Source organism: Pieris rapae, chromosome 22 (assembly GCF_905147795.1).
Source record: "Pieris rapae chromosome 22, ilPieRapa1.1, whole genome shotgun sequence".
NCBI lineage: Eukaryota > Metazoa > Arthropoda > Insecta > Lepidoptera > Pieridae > Pieris > Pieris rapae.
In genome coordinates, this window is record NC_059530.1 from 7,275,332 (window position 1) to 7,295,252 (window position 19,921).

At 32.8% G+C, this 19,921-nt stretch overlaps 3 protein-coding genes across 4 annotated transcripts in view; 2 read left to right on the forward strand and 1 right to left on the reverse strand.

Annotated features, from left to right (window-relative positions):
• The window catches only part of LOC110992829 (neurogenic protein mastermind), a 32,315-nt gene extending 27,285 nt beyond the window's left edge, over positions 1-5,030 (reverse strand). Inside the window, exon 1 of one of the 2 annotated variants that reach the window (XM_022258798.2) lies at positions 4,360-5,030. In XM_022258798.2, coding sequence (XP_022114490.2) covers positions 4,360-4,424 — 65 coding nt within the window. In that variant the 5' untranslated portion in view covers positions 4,425-5,030. The remainder of the gene's footprint in view (positions 1-4,359) is intronic. The other variant, XM_022258797.2, reaches the window with a different exon arrangement.
• Positions 5,031-5,853: 823 nt separating this feature from the next.
• On the forward strand, positions 5,854-11,374 carry LOC110992853 (heat shock protein 75 kDa, mitochondrial). Its single transcript, XM_022258828.2, has 13 exons — positions 5,854-6,156; positions 6,233-6,366; positions 6,496-6,657; positions 6,817-7,052; positions 7,234-7,343; positions 7,482-7,555; positions 7,793-8,069; positions 8,145-8,214; positions 8,395-8,542; positions 9,450-9,577; positions 9,780-9,967; positions 10,764-10,995; positions 11,155-11,374. The coding sequence occupies exons 1-13, from the start codon at positions 6,045-6,047 to the stop codon at positions 11,327-11,329; spliced, it is 2,046 nt and encodes a 681-aa protein (XP_022114520.2). The 5' UTR covers positions 5,854-6,044; the 3' UTR covers positions 11,330-11,374.
• A 2,954-nt stretch (positions 11,375-14,328) lies between these two features.
• LOC110992889 (neurotactin) lies at positions 14,329-18,966 on the forward strand. The gene is made up of 6 exons (XM_022258876.2): positions 14,329-14,984; positions 15,155-15,296; positions 15,473-15,648; positions 15,917-15,989; positions 16,325-16,475; positions 16,546-18,966. The coding sequence occupies exons 1-6, from the start codon at positions 14,712-14,714 to the stop codon at positions 17,981-17,983; spliced, it is 2,253 nt and encodes a 750-aa protein (XP_022114568.2). The 5' UTR covers positions 14,329-14,711; the 3' UTR covers positions 17,984-18,966.
• The last annotated feature ends 955 nt before the right edge of the window (positions 18,967-19,921 follow it).

A 19,921-nucleotide genomic window follows, 5' to 3' on the forward strand; every position in this document is an offset into this window, starting at 1 on the left:
TGGGTAAATGTTAATGCGATGTCTACTAGCTTTTCATTTATACGACCGAAATATTCGTTCAAAACGTTTCAAGGCTGTTGTCAACTCAACCCGCATTATAATACGCATCTACGAAAAACCTTTACAACTAAGAAACACTTTTTGGGGTAAAAGACGTAACGCGCAGAACGTGTTGAACTAAACAAAGGAGAGCTAGACTTATGAATAATTCTAACCTTAAACTGCCATAATATGTCAAAAATAGTTCAAGCTGTCATCAGTTTCGACTCCAAGAGAGAGAGTGGCGTTGTATTGATACTAGTGGGTTACCATGGCGGTACCATTTTTTATAAAAATAATCATGTTAATGAGAATGCAAAGTTATAATTAAATGTTACTACAAATAGCAATCATGGTTAAGGTCTTGGAAAAAAAATTGAACTCAAGTTACATCCTGAACCATAGAAGTATGTACTAGCAAGCAAGTACACAAGAAACTTTTGGATAAAGGTTTTTTTGTCTTACATATAATGTCTCTGAGCGAGGTTTATTATAAAGGGTCTAAGTAAATTTTTACATGTATAATTAAGTACGAATCTAAGAATTTTGTAATACTTTTACTAGCCATCAACCAAATTGTTACAGAAGCGAAGTTATCGTATTAAGGTGTCTTAAAAAAATCCTTTTCACACTGATGATGACCGATTGATGAACATAACAAAACTTGGCACGTGTAAAGCCATTCATATATCATTAAAATGCGTTTAATTCTCCATCCACATAACCGGTACTATACATAAACATCGCGTATATTCTTACCTAATCACACCTAAGCCATTATATAACGAGTGTATCATCGGAACACGTCATTTAAATTCGGATACGATATCAATGTAGTGTTATATAGACATACCTAAGATTAAAAAGTATATAAGCATATTCAATTAAGTATATTTTACAATTGCGCTTCACGTGTTTTACATAGGAAATGAACTGAACTAAGAGAATAATACGAAGTTCGGTCAGGATTGATGAATTGGTGCGCTTCGCAGTCCACGGTATTATTCTAAGCATTCGCCACCAGCACCACATCTCAAAGGCATCGATCATTTGCCTTTCTCGAGCCATGTCTCTCTGCACATACTTAAACCTAAATATGAATATATTTAAAACAGTTTTTGTGTATTAGTAGAAATTGGGTGGGTTTTTAACTATATATACGTTACGTTTATGTAAACGTAAGCTTATGACGCCCGCGACAATTTGCATAAGGAAAACACATACTTTAATTCGTAGACATATTAAAACAACAGATAGATGTGATACAGTACACTCCATTTAACGACAAATTTGTGAACAACCATCTGAGCTGCCCTTGAAAAAAAAAGTATTTCCCTGATTATTGAAATTTAAATCTATTAGCTATGGACGTCATCTACAGTATATTGTCTAACGTTCATTAACACTAGTTAAAACTAAATCTAATACATATTGCTACATTCTCTGAGGAGCTTTTCTAAAGGGACTCTTGGGGACGGAGGCAATAATCTTTGGGGTGAAGGCGTAATGCACTGACGCATGGTAGGTGTTTTTGTTTAGTTCAATGACCAGTCGCGTCTTGTGCGCGAACGCAAACAACTGACATCGATAAGGTTGCCTTACTTTTTATATAACTCGTATATTTTTTCAGTTTACGTTCACTTTCAAATGATTGCATGCTGTACTCTAGCCGTGATGTTCGATTATTTTCTATCGCGTCAGTCTCAATAAAATAATTCAATGTTATACAATTATGAGGACGAAATCGAGATGTGACGATCGATTAAGATTTCAGACAGAAGAATTATCATACAACTAGGCTAATAGAAAAGTATTTTTCAAATTTTTATTATTATTGTAGTACTTACTTAGCTGTCGTTTTTTTTAAATGAGGGCAAGGTTAATACACTGGTCGGACTGACATTTTTTAATGCAAAAAATGCTTAATTAAAATATCGTATCTATAAATATACCATATCTATAAATATCCGAATAATCATAACTTTCCTAGTCTCAGCGTTGGTGTGTATTTTACATATAAGCAAGAACTACTATTTTTGAGTCGTGCACTTGAATCAAAAAGAAATGTCACATACTTTTGTATGTAATTGATGAACATAATACTTGCAAAAATTTCTTATTTAATTCTGTTAAACATTATTGTTTGGAATAGCTTTGATACCAAAGAAACTTTCTAGATTTCCTATTTCTAAGCCCAAATAACCTGTCATGTTTTGAGAAGGAGCATACTACTATATCTACTTGTTAATTATATAATTGAGATCTTGGAGTAATATTTAACTAACTAACAAGACATAAATCTTATCTGAGCTCTATATTGACTACTTTCACCGCGCGATGCAGACGACATGTAATCTACATTATGTATAACTGATTTCTCACATAAATATACCATTTCCTTTTCTAGAACATATTACAATTACTCTACAGTTTATAAAATCTTATATTTTCATTTCGTTTTCTGGAACGTTATTTAAATTAATGATTTAAATAATCTTCCACGTTTTACGTTTAGTAAGGATTAAAACTGTCTCAGATGCTTTTTTATCTATTTATTTTATATAGTTACTAAAGGATAATGCCACACTCGCCAAACCTACACTTACCAACTAAAACATAAACGTTAATTATTAGAAACAATTATCGTTATGGTTCTATTTTGTAAAAGGTTTAAAGGTAAGGTAAAAGGTTTTTGTAAAAGGAAATACTTCTTGGATCCAATGTATTTTTATTTATTATTGCATTGTATCTATTGTTCGTAAAGTTCTTCGATATATGTATTCTTTACGACACAATTTTTACGTATACCAACGGAAACAATGCAATAAAGGTATATAATCACGAATAACCGTTAGCCGCGCCAATAGAAATACATATATACAGTTTACATATTGCTCAGGTATGCAACTGCAATGTTATATTTAGAAAAGTCAGTGCATATACTGCAAACATGCACACAACCTATACTTATAGGGAGAATCTTTACACCACAATATTATAAACAGCTAACATTTTTAGAAAGTTTTTGCTAAAACTTAATAATAAAGTATCATAGTCATGAATCACTTACATTATAACCGTTAATTGAATTAATAATGGTAAAAAAAAAACATAAATTAAAAAAAATCCTTTTCATAAACATAATATTTTTAATATTATGTTTATGAAATTATTTTTTAATATTTATAATTAAATTTTAATATTAACTTACAAGATGTGATGTGTTATTTTGTGAGATAAAAAAACAATTTGTCTATACTTTTTACTTTCAAAAAAGTGTTCAGTTTTACAAACTTTCAAAGACACACACACATTATGGCATAGTCAGGGAATTGGCTGAAATAATTTCAAATATGTTTTCTCTTTTTTAGAACAATTTCATTAAATAATATATTTCATAATAATCTTATTAGTGTCAATTCTAACTATCTTAGATTATAATATTTTAGTAACTTTAAAGATTTAAATAAATATATAAATGAGAATAAGTTTATCTTTCTGTTTCAGAGTTGTCCTACTTATAATACTGTTACTTAAGAATCACTGAAATGAGACAAGATTTATTTATTAAATATGATGTCCAGGCAAAACAGTTTACAAAGAGATTGTTTAGAACAATATACCGGTTATATATTTGATTTATATCAAAGGTCCCTGCTGAATTCTATTGTATTAGGTACTGAATAACAACATCATATCATCGGTTGGTACAACTATCGGTTTTTACAACCAAATATGAGGATTCCCTTCAATGTCCTTATAACAGATTTTAACTGTACATCTTTATCCTTAATTTAAAATATCAACACCAAAAAGTTGTCCACTGTTTTACTCTAATCTAATCTTTTAATTAATATCTACCAAAAATAATAATATATAAAAAGGTTAAAAATAATCAATGTGATTTTGATGGACAGAATTACATGCAATATTTAAATTTTACATCAGGTAAATGATTATTATTGAATATATAATTCATTCATCTTAATCAATTAAACAATTTGTACATAAGATTAAATAAATATACTTTCTAGTTTAGGTAGGTACTATTTACAAGTCCAACTAAAAAGTCAAGTGAAATTTACAAGGATATTCAGTTTAGTGTATTCTTAAATCTTTTATCACACCAATTTTTATTTATTATGTTTGACTTTACGACAATGCTCAAGATAATTCTGTTTATGTACTTGAATATAGACCTGAGAATTCAAGTATTCTTTTAACTTTTAAAGTATTAGTCTTTTAAAATCTCACTGAGAGCTCCCTGGAATCAAATCACTGGAGAATACTCAGAGGAAAGTCTTGTAAGAGACAACTCACCTTAGACGATCAACAACAGCTTGACGTTTTGGAGGTAGTATCATTTCTTCCATGGGCTGCAACATGTTTGGCGGGTGCTGGGCAGGCGAGGCGCCGGGCAGCAGGCCGCCCGCGCCACCGCCTCCAACCAGATGCTCCACGGTGAATCTTTACTACTTTACCTCTGAACTACCATTCTCAGTCCTTAAACTACAGATCAGCGATCAAGTACAGCAACGTAGTGATAGCACTATAAGATAGTAACAACAGTTCGTCCTATACACTCTTAGCACATTTTTCATGATTACACTTTTACAAGTTACAGCACTTGTACGAGCCCGATTCACACGGTACCTTCAAGAGTCACTTAGCTCGCTCCGTCTGCTATCATGTGATTTAACAAACGGAATATTAAAAACAAAACTTGTAAAGTCACATATCAGTCATCGCGAATAAGTTTTTAACGCCAGTTGTAACTTCTCAATTTTGGAACTACAAAATCATTCTTTAACACCGTTATGGAATTATTACTTAATATTTTAATATTTTCATTTCATAGAATTGGAGAATAACTTAAATTTATCATTATCACAATAAACAGTTCAACGCCCACAAGTTCGCAAACACAAGAATTGACTGAAGGCTGAAGCACTGAAACTGGCTTGACGGGCGCGGGGTACATAACGGCGACTCGGCGACGCTACTTTGAAGTTTAGCTATCAACTGACATAACCTTAGTGTTGTATTAAACTCTTATCGATAAAAAAATTAAAGGGTTTAATTAAAAAGCTAAATAGGTAATGTGTACCAAAACCTATAAAAATGAAATAGTTTGGCAATATAATGTATTATAAAATCACGAAGGAATCTAAGGGATCCGATACTATTATGGAGATATAAAATACCTGTCATTTCTTTTTAATGCGAGTGTTAAAAAGAAATGTCATATGACTTAATGATATCAATTCTTGTGGATACAATACACACCAGCGCTGTGACTGTGCTAGATATTTATGATTTGATCCGATAATTATGGATGTGATTTAAATTAAGCTTAATCAGTTTTTGTGCATCGGAAAATGTTGGCACGACGAGTGGTTTGGATTAACTTTGCTTAACTTTAAAAAAAAATATCCAAAAACTCCAGCAAATACTATATATATTTGACACTGATTTCCTATAGAGTTGGGTAACTTTACAAAAAAGATTAGAAATAACCTTAGTCATATGGTTAACAAGTACACTTATAAACAATAAATGAAGGTATGAAACTTATTATTGTATCAGTCTGATGATGCTGTCCGGATCACTTACCCACGATTCTCATATTTTCAGAAATATCGATCAAATGAACTCAACACTATTTGCTTGACATGAATGATTTGAAGCTTAACGTTTGCTTTACGTCAAAATCGAGGAATATGACATCTCACAGGTAAGATTTTGACATTGACATTCTTTTATTAAACCCTAAATCTAAAAATATTGCCATTTTAAGTTTTAACGTAGAATTGTCATTTACCTAAGAAAGAAAATGTTCCTCGTTCTGTCAAAAAAATAGATTTATGTTTATAAACCCCTGACTCCTGAGATATTCTTTAATAATTCGTAAAGAGCAAACAAGAACAATTACTAACACATTTAAAATTCTAATTATTCTCTTCTTCAAGTAATTTCATCATAGTTTTAAATAATAGTACACTACTATGTCGGCTCTTCGAGCAAGATTAACTTCTGCTCTATTAACTCGACGTTTATTGAATCAGACAATAAACAATTCAAAACATTTAAACGGAGTTATAGTGTACAAACAGAATGGTATGTATATAAATTATTCGAGTAATTAATTTATGACATAACCTGAATTTGTTTAATTTTTTCTGAATTTCTATAGGCAGCGCGAAGTTCAGCACTGCATCAGATCAAAAGCCAGCAGAATCAAAAGGAAATCCAGAAAAAAAGGAGTTTCAGGCCGAAACACGAATGCTTCTTGATATTGTAGCAAGATCTTTATACTCCGATAAAGAGGTTACTTACTCTATATACTATACTTCCTATAAACCTGTTTTGGTTTCAAAGCCCTGATATATCTGAACCTTTCCGTTCCATTGTTATAGTTGAGATATTTTGTAATGACCATGAAATAATTATTTACAGGTATTCATTAGAGAACTTATATCCAATGCTAGTGATGCATTGGAAAAGTTCAGGTACTTAAGTGTGAGCTCAGCAGCTGAATCACTACAGTTAGAAAATACTGATAGATCACTTGAAATAAGGCTCACTACTGATAAACAAAACAGAACCCTAGTATTTCAAGTAAGTTTATACACTAAAAGTTTTCTTTATTTATGAAACAGTCGAAACTTTTAATTTCTTTTTTTCATTTAATTTGTTTAAAACTACTTTTTTTAATTTTGGTCTACAACAGATTTTGTATTTGTAAGATATAAAAACAATTATTAATTATAATCACAGGATTCTGGAATTGGGATGACAAAAGAGGAATTGATCCAAAATTTAGGTACAATAGCAAGATCTGGTTCAAAATCATTTATTGAAGAGGTTAAGAAACAAGGTGCTGATGAAGCGAGTTCCATCATTGGACAGTTTGGTGTTGGCTTCTACTCTGCATTTATGGTTGCTGATAAGATTGAAGTGTTTACTAAAAGTAGTAAAACTGGATCTCCAGGATACAAATGGACTTCAGACGGGTGAGATACAATTTCGTATATGTAGTTTGTTTCTTTTTTGCAAGTCACTTTTTTTATTAATAATAATTTGTTACAAGGATAAAAATTAGTAAGCAAATAAGAAAATAGTTAGTGAGTTATTACATAAATTTAATACAAATTGTATTAAATTATTTTGAGCTTAATTCATATATTTATTCAGGTCTGGAACCTATGAGATTCAAGAAGTGGATAATGCACCAATTGGAACAAAAATTATTGTATACCTCAAAACAGACTGCAGGGAATTTTCTGATGAAGAAAAAGTTAAAAGTATGTTTTTATCAACCTTAATTATCTATATATTAATCAATTGTCATTACACACAAATTAAGTTTTGATTCACAGGTCCTAACATAATTTGAAATATAAAAAATTATAAATATTAATAATTAATGTTTATTTTTGCAGCAATAATTATGAAATACAGCAACTTTATTGGTAGTCCAATTTATCTGAATGACACACAAGTCAATTCTATAAAGGTTAGTTTTCTTCATTTTTTTATATTTTGTTACATTTTTATTAGAAATAGTGTGTTTGCTATGTATATACAAAAACAAGTTAAACAGAAATAGTGAAGATTATTTGTATAGCAAACTATGCAACTTTCATAAAACAATACAATTGAAATATTAGCAAGCATAATTATAACTCTTATTTCTATAATTAAATATAAATTGTTATTTTTATTTGTTGATAAAATATTTGTATACTTTTAGCCACTGTGGTTAATGGACCCCAAAGAGGTGACACACGAACAACACATTGAGTTTTACCGATTCGTGGGCAATTCGTACGACAAGCCGCGATACACACTGCACTATAAAACAGACGCCCCTTTAAGTATACGGTCAATATTGTATGTCCCAGAAGGAAAACCGGGGTTATTTGAGCTATCGAGAGATTCTGACGTTGGAGTTGCTTTGTATTCACGAAAAATTTTAATTAAAAGCAAGGCAGAAAATATTTTACCCAAGTGGTTAAGATTTGTTAAAGGTACGATAAACATGCTTTTGGTCATAATTGAATTTGGATTGGTACAAATTTAAAAATATTATTGTTAATTCTCAGGTGTTGTTGATTCCGAAGACATTCCTCTTAATTTAAGTAGAGAGTTGTTACAGAATAGTGCGTTAATTGCGTAAGTATATTTATTTCGTTATAAATAATAGCCAATTCAAGTAATTGTTTATTTCATAAAGATCAATACACACCTTTCCATATAGCCTTTGCAACTAACTTAATATTTGATATATGTGTTATTTATTTTTATCTATAATTAAATTTATTTCTCAAACCCCCACGCGTTTTTTGTTTACAGAAAACTTCGACATGTACTCACAAATCGTTTCCTCAAATTCATGGTTGAGAACTCACAGAAAGATCCCGTTGGATATGATGCGTTCTACAAGGACTACTCCTTGTTCTTCAAAGAAGGGATTGTTACGGGTCAAAGTCCTCTAGAAAAGGTATTTATTTATTTATTTTATTTATTTAAGTATTCCTACAGCTAATCATTAAACAATATCCAAACAATTACATTACACACAAAAGCCAAAACGGAATACACATATAAAAAGAAATATAAAGCACAGTTGCAAGATTGATCGATTGGTAGATCAAAATATACATCCAACATGAAAGAACAAACAAAGCCATTATTGGTAGAAGTTACCTGAGTTTTTTAAATATTTTTTTAAGAATTTTTTAGTCATATTAAATATATCGATTTGCTGGTAATTTATGTTCTAATCTGTAGGTATGCGATACATAACCGAGTTTCGTAAATAGTTGTAGTTATTATTTGAATGTTTAAATGTAGATAGAAAATTTTATGCAGCATTTTAAATTATTCTCAAGTCAGTGTACTGGCAATAGAATTTTAAATGACACAAATGCCAAATTTAAACTACATTGTTTTATGACATTTTTACCAGCAAGACCATAATCTATCAACAAAAAGTTGTTTTATATGGCTTAGGTTCTCCTATGATATATATTTATATATATGCTTTTTTAATTAGCCATATAAATATAATAAATATATATTGGTTACCATGTGAAACCAGCCCACTGAAGTATTTCCGAACCAATTCGATTTAGGGTCCGTCAAAAAAAGAGAGCGAACTTCTGGCAGTGCGAGTGTCCATGGGCGGCGGTGTCACTTAATATCAGATGAGCCTCCTGCCCGTCTTCCTCCTGTAACAGAAAAAAAAACCCACGTTGTTTATTTACCGACTGAGTTGTTAATGGTACGCATACAAAGAAAATCAATATAAATGCAAGGGTTCCAACGCACCACCTAAAGGACTAATAAAATTGTTTAATATAATATACAAATATTTATTATATAACCATTGTTACTCAATTGTACAGGAAGAAATAGCAAAACTACTACGTTTTGAATCTTCAAAACTGGAAAGTGGTGTGAAGACATCACTTGCCGATTATAGTGCAAGACAGAAGAATGATCAAAAGAGTATATATTATTTGGCCGCTCCGAGGTCAGTTTCTTTGATTTATGTATTTCCCATTACTTTAATATTAGCAATAAAAACGCCATTACAACTTGGTGTTTAAAGTTTAAACTTATTTTTCGATTTTTTTTTCATAATCAATTTTTTTGGGAAAAAGCAAACCTATCACGCTTTGATTTAAATATTGAAACGACTTTTATTTTTTATTTTTCATATAACAAAATTGCAGCCGTGAATTAGCCCAATCTTCCCCATACTACGAATCTCTCAAGAAGCGAGATGTTGAGGTCCTTTTCTGTTATGAGATGTATGATGAATTGGTTCTATTGGAACTCAAGGAGTTCAATGGAAGAAACCTTGTCTCAGTGGAAAACGATATGCAAAAGGACCCTGCTGGGAGCTCAGATACCATTATTGGTGAGATTGTTCAATAAATTAATTTGCACGGTTATGAAGGTGAACTTTGTACTTTGTTTTGTGTGTGGTCCTACTTCGCACAAACATACGCCCCTTTGCAAAGAAAGTATACACATTGCGAACATTTTTTTGTTACCAATCATTACTAAATCAAGAAAACAGCTTAAAATTTTAACATGGATAAATGGTGCCGTTTATGGCTTGCATCCATACTTTGTTTCTACTTCCTTCCATCTTTTAATAATACATTTAAGTACTTAAAGTATAATGTTCTGCTAAATGTATATAATTGAATTAATATTATAACCATGCCACTTATTTAGCCCACTTTTATTATTTATATTAATATAGGTATTATGTGGATTATATCAGTTTTTAATTCCTCATAAGATAATAATTAGGAAGCGTTCAAGAATTACGTAACGAATTTTTGGGTGCGAGGTTTGGGGTAAAGCGTTCTGATGCGGGGCGGGGATTATGCGTTATTGTTAATATTATTTTCGACTTTCCGATACTTTACACCATAAATGGCAACTTTTAGGTATAATGAGTCGCTGGATGTTAACGAAACGTTTTACTATTGGGTACAGAAAAAATGTTACGGCACGTTACTTGGGTTAAGAATCTCCAAAAACTGCGTGTCATAATACTTGAACGCTCCCTAATTTACTATGTTAAAATGTGTTTACATAGATGTATGATTTTTTTATTAATAAAACTTCCCAATATAATGCCTGCTTAACAGTTTTAAATATATATTGACAGCATGATTTAAAATTTGTTTTATTGTTTACAGGTAGCGATGACCTACAACAGACCCAAGTGAATGACCTGATTTCATATTTAAAATCACATTTAACAGGCAAAGTGTTTGAAGTGAGAACAACCCAAAAGTTAGATTCACATCCGTGTGTAATAATTGTACCGGAAATGGCTGCAGCTAGACATTTTATAAGAACTCAAGCTCAAAATCTTAGTGAAGAAAATAGATTTGCACTTTTGAGACCACAATTGGAGATAAATGCAAAGTAAGGTTTTCTTGTCTTAGTTGTCTTCTGATACAAATTGATAACTATTTAGGATATGAACAAGAAATTTGCTCTTAAGTTTTGGTTTCAATAATTTTGATGGTTTTTGGCCAATTTAAACATATGAAACATTTTTTTTAATGTATGATAAAATTTCAGGCACCCTATCATCAAGAAACTCCACAAGCTTATATCAAGTGATAAGGAGCTGGCAAACATGATTGCACAACAGTTGTTTTCCAATGCTATGGTCACCGCAGGATTAGTTATGGACCCAAGAAATCTGATCACAAACATAAATGATCTTCTTATCAAGGCTTTAGAAAAGCATTAAAAGAATTATGAATGTTAATGTCTATTGGAAATAAATTATTTGTTTATAAAACATCCCTTTAAAAAATCTTTTTATTTGGAATCTTTGTGATGTTTCATATATTAGTTATTATTTTAGTGATGTTAAAGGCAGTTATTTTATTGTAAAATTATAATTGTACATAATCTTGTAACCCTATTTCATACGTGGCAAGAATTGGAAAGGCCAATCTAATCATTTGTGCCTATAATACCTAACTATATTTTGTTGTTTGCCTACGCTCCAGTGATGCCAACTTTATAAGAATGTTTCCCCTAAGACCAATTTCTAATACCAGTAAATATTGGCTAAACCACACTATTTTTTTATCAAATATTAATTATAAAATTATGATCCTAGAGTAATATCGCCTTTTACAGCTACGGATATTACCACGCTTATTTATTTGATTTTAATGGTTGGGATTTAGGCTCGATATTAATTGTATAGAATCAGCTTTTTATGTAAAAAAATCTTGTAAGTATAAGGTACATAAAAGTCCCCCAAATATATTAACGCCCAGAAAGGACATCTCGATTACTCCTAATTTTGGTAAAACCCCAAGTTGTGATCGCTGTTGCACTTGTAATATAGGTGGACATAGTATGTATACTTCCGGAGTTTTCCCCAAATAAGGAGTAATAAGTAAGATGTCAAAAAAGCTTGTATTGACCCCCCTTACATCTATATCTTATTCTTATATTATTATATATATATATGTATAATGAAAATGGTCTTCGTTTGAGGCTCAATCACGCCTAAACCACTGATTGTATCGACATGAAACTACCACCATTCGATGCAAAAAATTTCCTAGATGGTTTATGGCTAAATGTCGAATTCTAACGTTCCTTCCTTTTTTTATTGCTGTTTTACTTTTATGAACATTTATGCCGCTACTTGCAAGCGTTTTCTCTTGAATCTTTTGTTTTCATGGATTTCAACGGAGTTTACTAAACGGATAATGTTCTTTTACATTCAGCTAAGAATCTACTTACAAACTTCCACGCATCCACCCACCAACTCCCACGCACCCCTGCACACCCACTCTCATATTTTGATAAAAATAAAATGCCGTATCTATGATCGAGTATCACCTGAGAACGGCTGGACCGATTGGGTTAATTTTTTTTAATTGTCTTCAGAATTGTCAGGAGAATGTTTATATGTAAGAAAATTTTAAAAAAGTCTGCTAAAACGTTAAAAATTTCGATGATAATCGAAGTATTCCAATTTCTATAGTTACTCATCACGAAATCTCGGGAATTATAGGACTTAGAAATGTGAAACTTGGTAAGAATATTACTTTCGTTATGTAGAGGTCAACTAAAAACGGATTTTAATAAATTCATCCTCCAAAGGGGATTGCGGGGGCGTTAACAATGAACAATTCCCGTTTTTAAACTATTGCTCCTATAAATTCCAAATTTGGTAGGAATCTTCTGTAAGAGATGTAGAAATAGTCTATGAACGAATTATACGGTAGCTCACACCAAAGGGTGTTGCGGGGGTGGTTTAACAATGATTTTTTTTATTTTTTAAGCCGTAGCTCATACAGACTCCAAATTTAGCTAGAGTCGTCTATATGTGATGCAGAAATGATTTAAGAGCGGATTTTACAACAACCCACCGCCGAAAAAGATTGCGGTAGTGGGTGTTAAAATGTGAAATTTCTATTTCCAAACTGTAACCTCTATAGACTTTAAATTTGGTAGCAATATTTTTTTTTGGCATGCAGAAATCATCTCAAATAGGATTTTACGAAATTCTATTTCCAATAGGGATTGCGGGGGTGGGTGTGAGAATGTTAAATTTATGTTTCCAAACTGTAACTTCTACAGACTCCAAATGATTATTTTTTTACTGTTTAAATAGAAAAAGTTAAAGTCAATTGTTTTTTTTTATTTCATTTGTTTTAATATAACCTAATTAATTTTATGATAAAACGTCAGTTCATAAGCGGTTGAGAAGTGAAATAAAAATGTCAGACAGAGAAAGTATTGAAAGTGTATGTTTGTGTGCTGACTATGTGTTTGGTTCTAAAAACTGGTCTCATGAGATAAATCTTATATATAAAATTTTCGTGTCGCGGTGTTTGTGGTTAAACTCCTCCGAAACGGCTTTCCCGATTCTCATGAAATTTTGTGTGCATATTGGGTAGGTCTGAAAATCGGACAACATCTATTTTTCATCCCCCTAAATGTTAATGGTAATCCACCCCGAAATTATTTTTTTCAATTTTAGATATATTTTTTTATGATACAGCATTAGTAAGTACATATAACCCTGAATTTTCAACCCTTTACAATCAACCCCTATTTTAATTTGATTTGATTCTTTATTTTTATATTTAGATAACTAGCAAGAATTGTAATTTAAAATATATTCTTTGCATTAATAAATATTAATTTATTACCCTACATAAATCATTCTTTTGAACACTTATAGTAGATAATTATTTTTATTGACCTAAAAAAATGTTTCTTACAAATAATATACATGGCAAAACAACGTTTGCCGGGTCAGCTAGTCCCTTATAAACAAAATTGCGTCCTCTATCAAATGTAACATTTTAGTGGACTGATATCATTCGACGTTACCCGTAATCGAAAGTGGCTATATATCCAATATAGACTTATAACTATTGCCATGAATTTAATAAAAGGCAAAGTAATTAGTATAAGAATTAAGAATGACATTAGGTCACGCTTTGTCTTTTGACTATTTTCATACAAATTTCTTATTCCGTCACAAGCCCCGTATTTAGTTACGTTATTTATATAGATATGACATTTTTTTAAACAAATAGGAAAGCATTTAGGAAAATAGAAAAAATCCTAGTAGTTTAAATGCTACTTAGTTTCTTCTGAAAGTGTATATTTAATAAAACAATGATATTATTCGTTCATGCACACTTTGATGTATGTCTTTTAAATAGTTGTAGACTGTGGTTTCTACTTTCTGTTTTCTAACTCTGTGGACAGCATTTCGCAGTGTCGCACCTGCGCAACGAAATATTAAAAAATCAATCAACCGAAGCAGCGAACGACGAGCTTGCTGCTTCGCGCTAACTGCATGATTCTTTTGAAGTTTGAAAATGCCAAACACTAAAACTGTGCGTCGAGTGTTGTACCCCTTTTCGAAATTAGTTATTGGAGTATTGTAGTTAGTTCCAAAGGAACAAAGCCTTGTCTCGCGTTGTTTTATTCTTGGTGTGTCAATGGTCACCAAATTTCGTATTGTATTGTGTTAAAAGCTTTTTTATATAGATAATCGTCCGTGTTAGTTAAAAAATACACCGGTGAGTTTTATTATAACTTATAAAATAGCCAACTAATGTGCTTGACCAGGTAAAACATCTAAAATGAGTACAATAGATATTAATAAAATTGAAAACGAGGATGAAAAAACGTTGGATAAAAAGCAAATAGAGGCTGAAGAAAAAGAAGTCATGCTAAAAACCGAAGCGGATAACGAGGATGACGTAGAATTGAGGCGTGACGGAGGGTTCGTCAAGACGGCATTGTCGGGGGACATCACGGAACAAGGACGCGAAGTCAAACCGAAGTTTATTCCTATTGGCGCAATTAAAATGCCAGGATTTTTTACAAGAAACTCAGACAGAGAAAAGTCCAAGGTATGAGACCAAGCAAGTTTTATTGTATCTGCACAATCATACAAAAAAAGCATAAGCCACAGCTATCAATTCAACCATCTATTGTTATCTTTAATGTCCTTTATTACTTAATGTAATTTTATTGTCAGTTAATAAATTTAATGTGTCTTAATAGCCCTTTTCTTATACAGGAAGAAGAAGCAATTGAAAGGGACACGGAGACAGAAAAATGTCAAGATCCAAAGGATGAAGATAGTCATCCAAAGAATCACTTCAAGTTTTTACAAAGTTGCCCTTTTACAAGCTTTTTACAGAAATCTCATAATGATAGTGGTGAGTTATTCTAACCTTTTATATATATTAACATTTTTTAATACAATTCTATGATTTTCTTCTTATTAATTTCTAAATAAGTTTTTGACTAATTCAATTTCCAACCTCTACTTATTTTAATTTTTAAGAACTTAAATGTTATCTTAAGTTTACATTCTACATTCTTACAATTCTAGAAGGTAATCCAGAAAAAAGCCGAAGTTTTGCCATTTTCAACAACTTGAAATATCCGAAAATGTTTAACAAACAAACTCGTAAAAATGCTGAGGCTACATTAGCATCTATGGAGACACTGGAAGATAAACTTGATACCACAAATGATGGAATGGAAAATATCAAATTAGATGTAGCTGTAAGTATTTTTAATATTTGTTAGCCCTGTGATTTAATTGTAGCATGATAATATATAGCCTCCTATTCATTGGGGTTTCTACTTTTTGGTAGTATATTGATGATTTCATCATTTTCATCTACTATAACATCTTTATCCCGTCAACTAATAATAAATCAAACAAAAAAATATTGTTCCATTTGGTGCAGATGTCATTGAAATATGTTACTTAAATGTTAGATTACTCTTAGGGTTATTTAAAAAATATAACAATGGTAATTTGTATTAGGAACCTGAGGATGGAAAAGTCGCTACAAAACTACCATTGAAAGAGAGGATTCGTCAGAAAAAATTCATCATTGGTAAGTTTAAGAAATGAGGTATCTGATTAAATTAATTAGCTGATATCAACTTAGGACCTTAATATATGTAGTCCAAAAATTAGGAATGAAATTAAAAAAAAATGGACTTCCCAATGTGTTATAGTTTTGATATTCTAAATATAGATTAAACATAACATTAATATAGGATTTAAGATGCTAAACCTACCTCATAGTTATACTCGGCTTGAAGTATAACCATATTATGTCAAATTAAGTTATTGAGTTTCAGCCAGTTGGAAATGCTTTAAAAAAAACATTTTAAAGTTCAGGTAAAATATGAATGTATAATTTATCATTTTATATTTTCTTAACAGATGATATAGTGGTATGCGTGGTAGTGTTGCTGGTAATCCTAGCTGTGATAATTGGCGTGTCAATCGGCGCGCGTGCAGGGCCGCCCTCCGAACGTCCGCTCAGACTTGGCAGATTTATGACGACTCAAACCACTTGTGGCCTGGTGGAGGGGTAAGTTGAAGAAAATAAAGTAAAAGTAAAATATATTGTTTGTATGACATATATATAATATTTCTTACAGCCTATTGGACGAAGGCGTCTATAAGTTTTACGGCATTCCATACGCTTCGCCTCCGATCGACGAGAGAAGATTCGCGTACGCGCAACCTCTCAACAACCTCTCCCTGTGTTGGAACGATACTTTGAGCGCTATCGAGCCCACCCCCAAGTGCTTGCAGTTTCTCGAGAATGGGACGATTATTGGCGAGGAAGACTGCCTGACTCTGGACGTGGTGACGCCCCACGTGAGGTACGATTCGCCTTTGCCCGTCGTGGTTCTGATCGGCGCGAACACTCTAGCCGGCGGCATCAGCCCGGCCCAGCCCTCCGCCCTCTACGCTCGCACCAAGGAGGTAGTCTTCGTTCGACCCAACTTCCGACTCGGACCTTTCGGCTTTTTAGCTCTCGATATCATCTCCAAATCTCGGTATCCGGAAACTTCGGGCAACTACGCCCTCAGTGACCTCGTAGTGGCCCTGCAATGGATCAAACACAACATCAAGCATTTCGGAGGAGACGCCGAATCCGTGACGCTATTGGGGCACCGCGCCGGGGCGACCCTCACCGCGGCCTTGACCACGAGTAAAAAGGCCCAAAAACTGTTCTCCCGGGTCTGGCTGTCGTCCGCCTCTGTGATATTCCCGGGCGAAGCGCTCGAACTATCGGAGAGAAACAACGAACAATTCAAACAGATCAGTAAATGCGACGACATCGACTGTCTCAGAAACATGTCTCCGGTAGAAGTTTTGTCTTCCACTCCCGATACGTGGCTCGGCAACGGCGCGGACACTCTGCCCTCGTCCGAGGAAGTCAAACACTCCTGGCTGGTTTTGGACGGAGATTTATTGAGAATTCACGCCTACGAGAGCTGGGATGCCCAGAAGGAGGCCAAGAAGGAGGGAAAGGAGAAAGTCTTCAAACCGATGGTGTTCGGGACGACCCAACACTCCGGCCACTCCGAACTGTTGAGGATGAAGCACCTCGACTGGACGGCGGATGCCGTGGAGGCCATGGTGAACGGCAGCTACATCGGCGAAAAGAATTTAACGGCCACTGTATTCAAACACTTCAACAAGACGTACGAGGGCCTGGTCGAGTTGATTACTTCGATACGCACTCTCTGTCCGTTAGTCAGCTTGGCGCGAATGCGGCTCGCGGCGCCCATGTACGTGGTCCTCGGATCTGGGGCCGGCGGAGGAATTAAAGGTTCGGGAATGGCCGGAATCGACGCCGACGTGGAAGCCATTTTAGGCACTTTCGACTCCGAAGTTCCGGAACAGCGTCGTTACATGGCGGCCATGCAGCAGCTGTTCTACTACTACGTGTGGCACGGCCGGTTATCGGGCCCCGAGAGCGGTCTGATCGCCGTGGGGCAAGACTTGCTGCCTCACCATGGGCTGCCCGCCTGCGACATGCTCATTCAGGAAGATGTCGTCCCGAGGTACGCACATATCGACTGAATTAGTTTAGTTTTTTCGTTTGCTTTGACCGTTTTTAATATTCCAGTAATCTAGTTCTAAGCGAAATTTAGTTTGCACTTATTTATTAGTTCAACTTGCCAACGAGATCTTCTAAGACTTTTAAGTGTTGTTTTCTTATTGTAGATTTATTTAGATTACTATTTGTATCCGTATATTAACATTTGACTGAAGAATCGTCTAAGTGTTTTTTTTAAGTATTAAAACTTCAAGTACAAACACTGAATATTTCGATTTATTGTACTCTACATAAGACTGATTGTGATTTTATAAAATGGATCTCTGCAGAAACAATCTCATCAGTGATAATTAAATGCTCATTTGATTTAAGTATTATCGGTTACCTTACTTTTTACAATATGACGTACGCCCGGGGTCTAAGTTCAAAATACTGTTCGTAATAAAACTAACGGACGTAGACTCCGCGTGAGGTGAACGTAGTTTTAAGATATTTAATAAGTTTGTATTTTTTTACTTTAACTCACTTTTGTACTCGACATATTATCATATTTTGCGTACATAAATGTAATTTAATTTAAAGTCTGACTTTCCAAAGAGTAATTTTTATAGCATTTGTATGAGCCATAGTGATAGATAGCGTTTCGTGTGTCATATAGTCATTAAAATATACATATCTTGCACAAAACATTTCTCATATTTTTGTACAAGACGTGTGTATGTATAACTTATACTCGTGTTAAATGTAAGATTTATGACCAAATAACCGCTTCGATAGTTTTTTTACCAATTAAGTGTACGCTTTGCATTTTTATACCAACTATTGAATTGATTGTTATACCAAATTTATTGTCTACGTGTGAAAATGAATTACTCGGTATAGTTGTCATTAATATACTGAGTTGATACCAAAAGCGAATAATGATAATTTAGTGTTAATGAGTAGTTGTATACCGTCGCTTCGTTTTGTAAATTGGTATTTCAGCAATAAATGTTTAAGACTGGAATTTTGTTTATTATTTCTGTCTAAATTAGTTTTAACTAAATTCTCACATAATTTGTGTTTATTGAGTCAGCGTTTTAGTTATAAATCCTAAAACAGTATGTATGTTTAAAATATACAAGAATATGAGACTAAATAAATTTTACTCACACACATCAATTATATCAGATCATATATTTTTTTCAAACGAGCGAGAGATTAAAACAAAATAAACAAGCAAATAATAAAACAACAATAACTAAATACAAACTTTAACCGCAATTAATTATTCGATAAGTGAGTAAGTACAGAATATTGTAAAAAATTATCTTTTTCAAATACATTTAATTACCGAGTCATTAAACCAAATCCAGGTAGCTGAGGTACGTTTTATTTTGAGCAATAAATTTAATTTGGTAAATTAGGAGAGTAATTGCTGCTATATATATATATAGAAACTATATATATATAGCCAGAAAAATATTGTAATAGGGGATTACCTATTAGTTTTGTCATGACAACTTATAACAACAAATAAAAAGTATATACATTTATCGTAAACTAGCGACTCGCCCCGGCTTCGCACGGGTGCAATGCTGATACTAAATACACTACAGAAAATCTGTGAACGTTGTATATAAAAATGTGGGTTATCCATAAGAGATAGACATATACCATCACGGACTTTTCTGTAGACCTTTTCAATGTGTACAATACTTAGTGTATTATTTTGATAAAACTCGTAGGGTTCAGCCTCCGTTTGCAATATAAGCGGAAAAAATGTAATTATTTACGACATCATATTAGAAACCTTAAAAATAACAGTACTTCTCCACAATTTAATGGATGTTATTATATATATAAACCTTCCTCTTGAATCACTCTATCTATAAAAAAAACCGCATCAAAATCCGTTGCGTAGTTTCAATGATTTAAGCATACAAAAGGACATAGGGACAGAGAAAATCTGTAAGTGAATG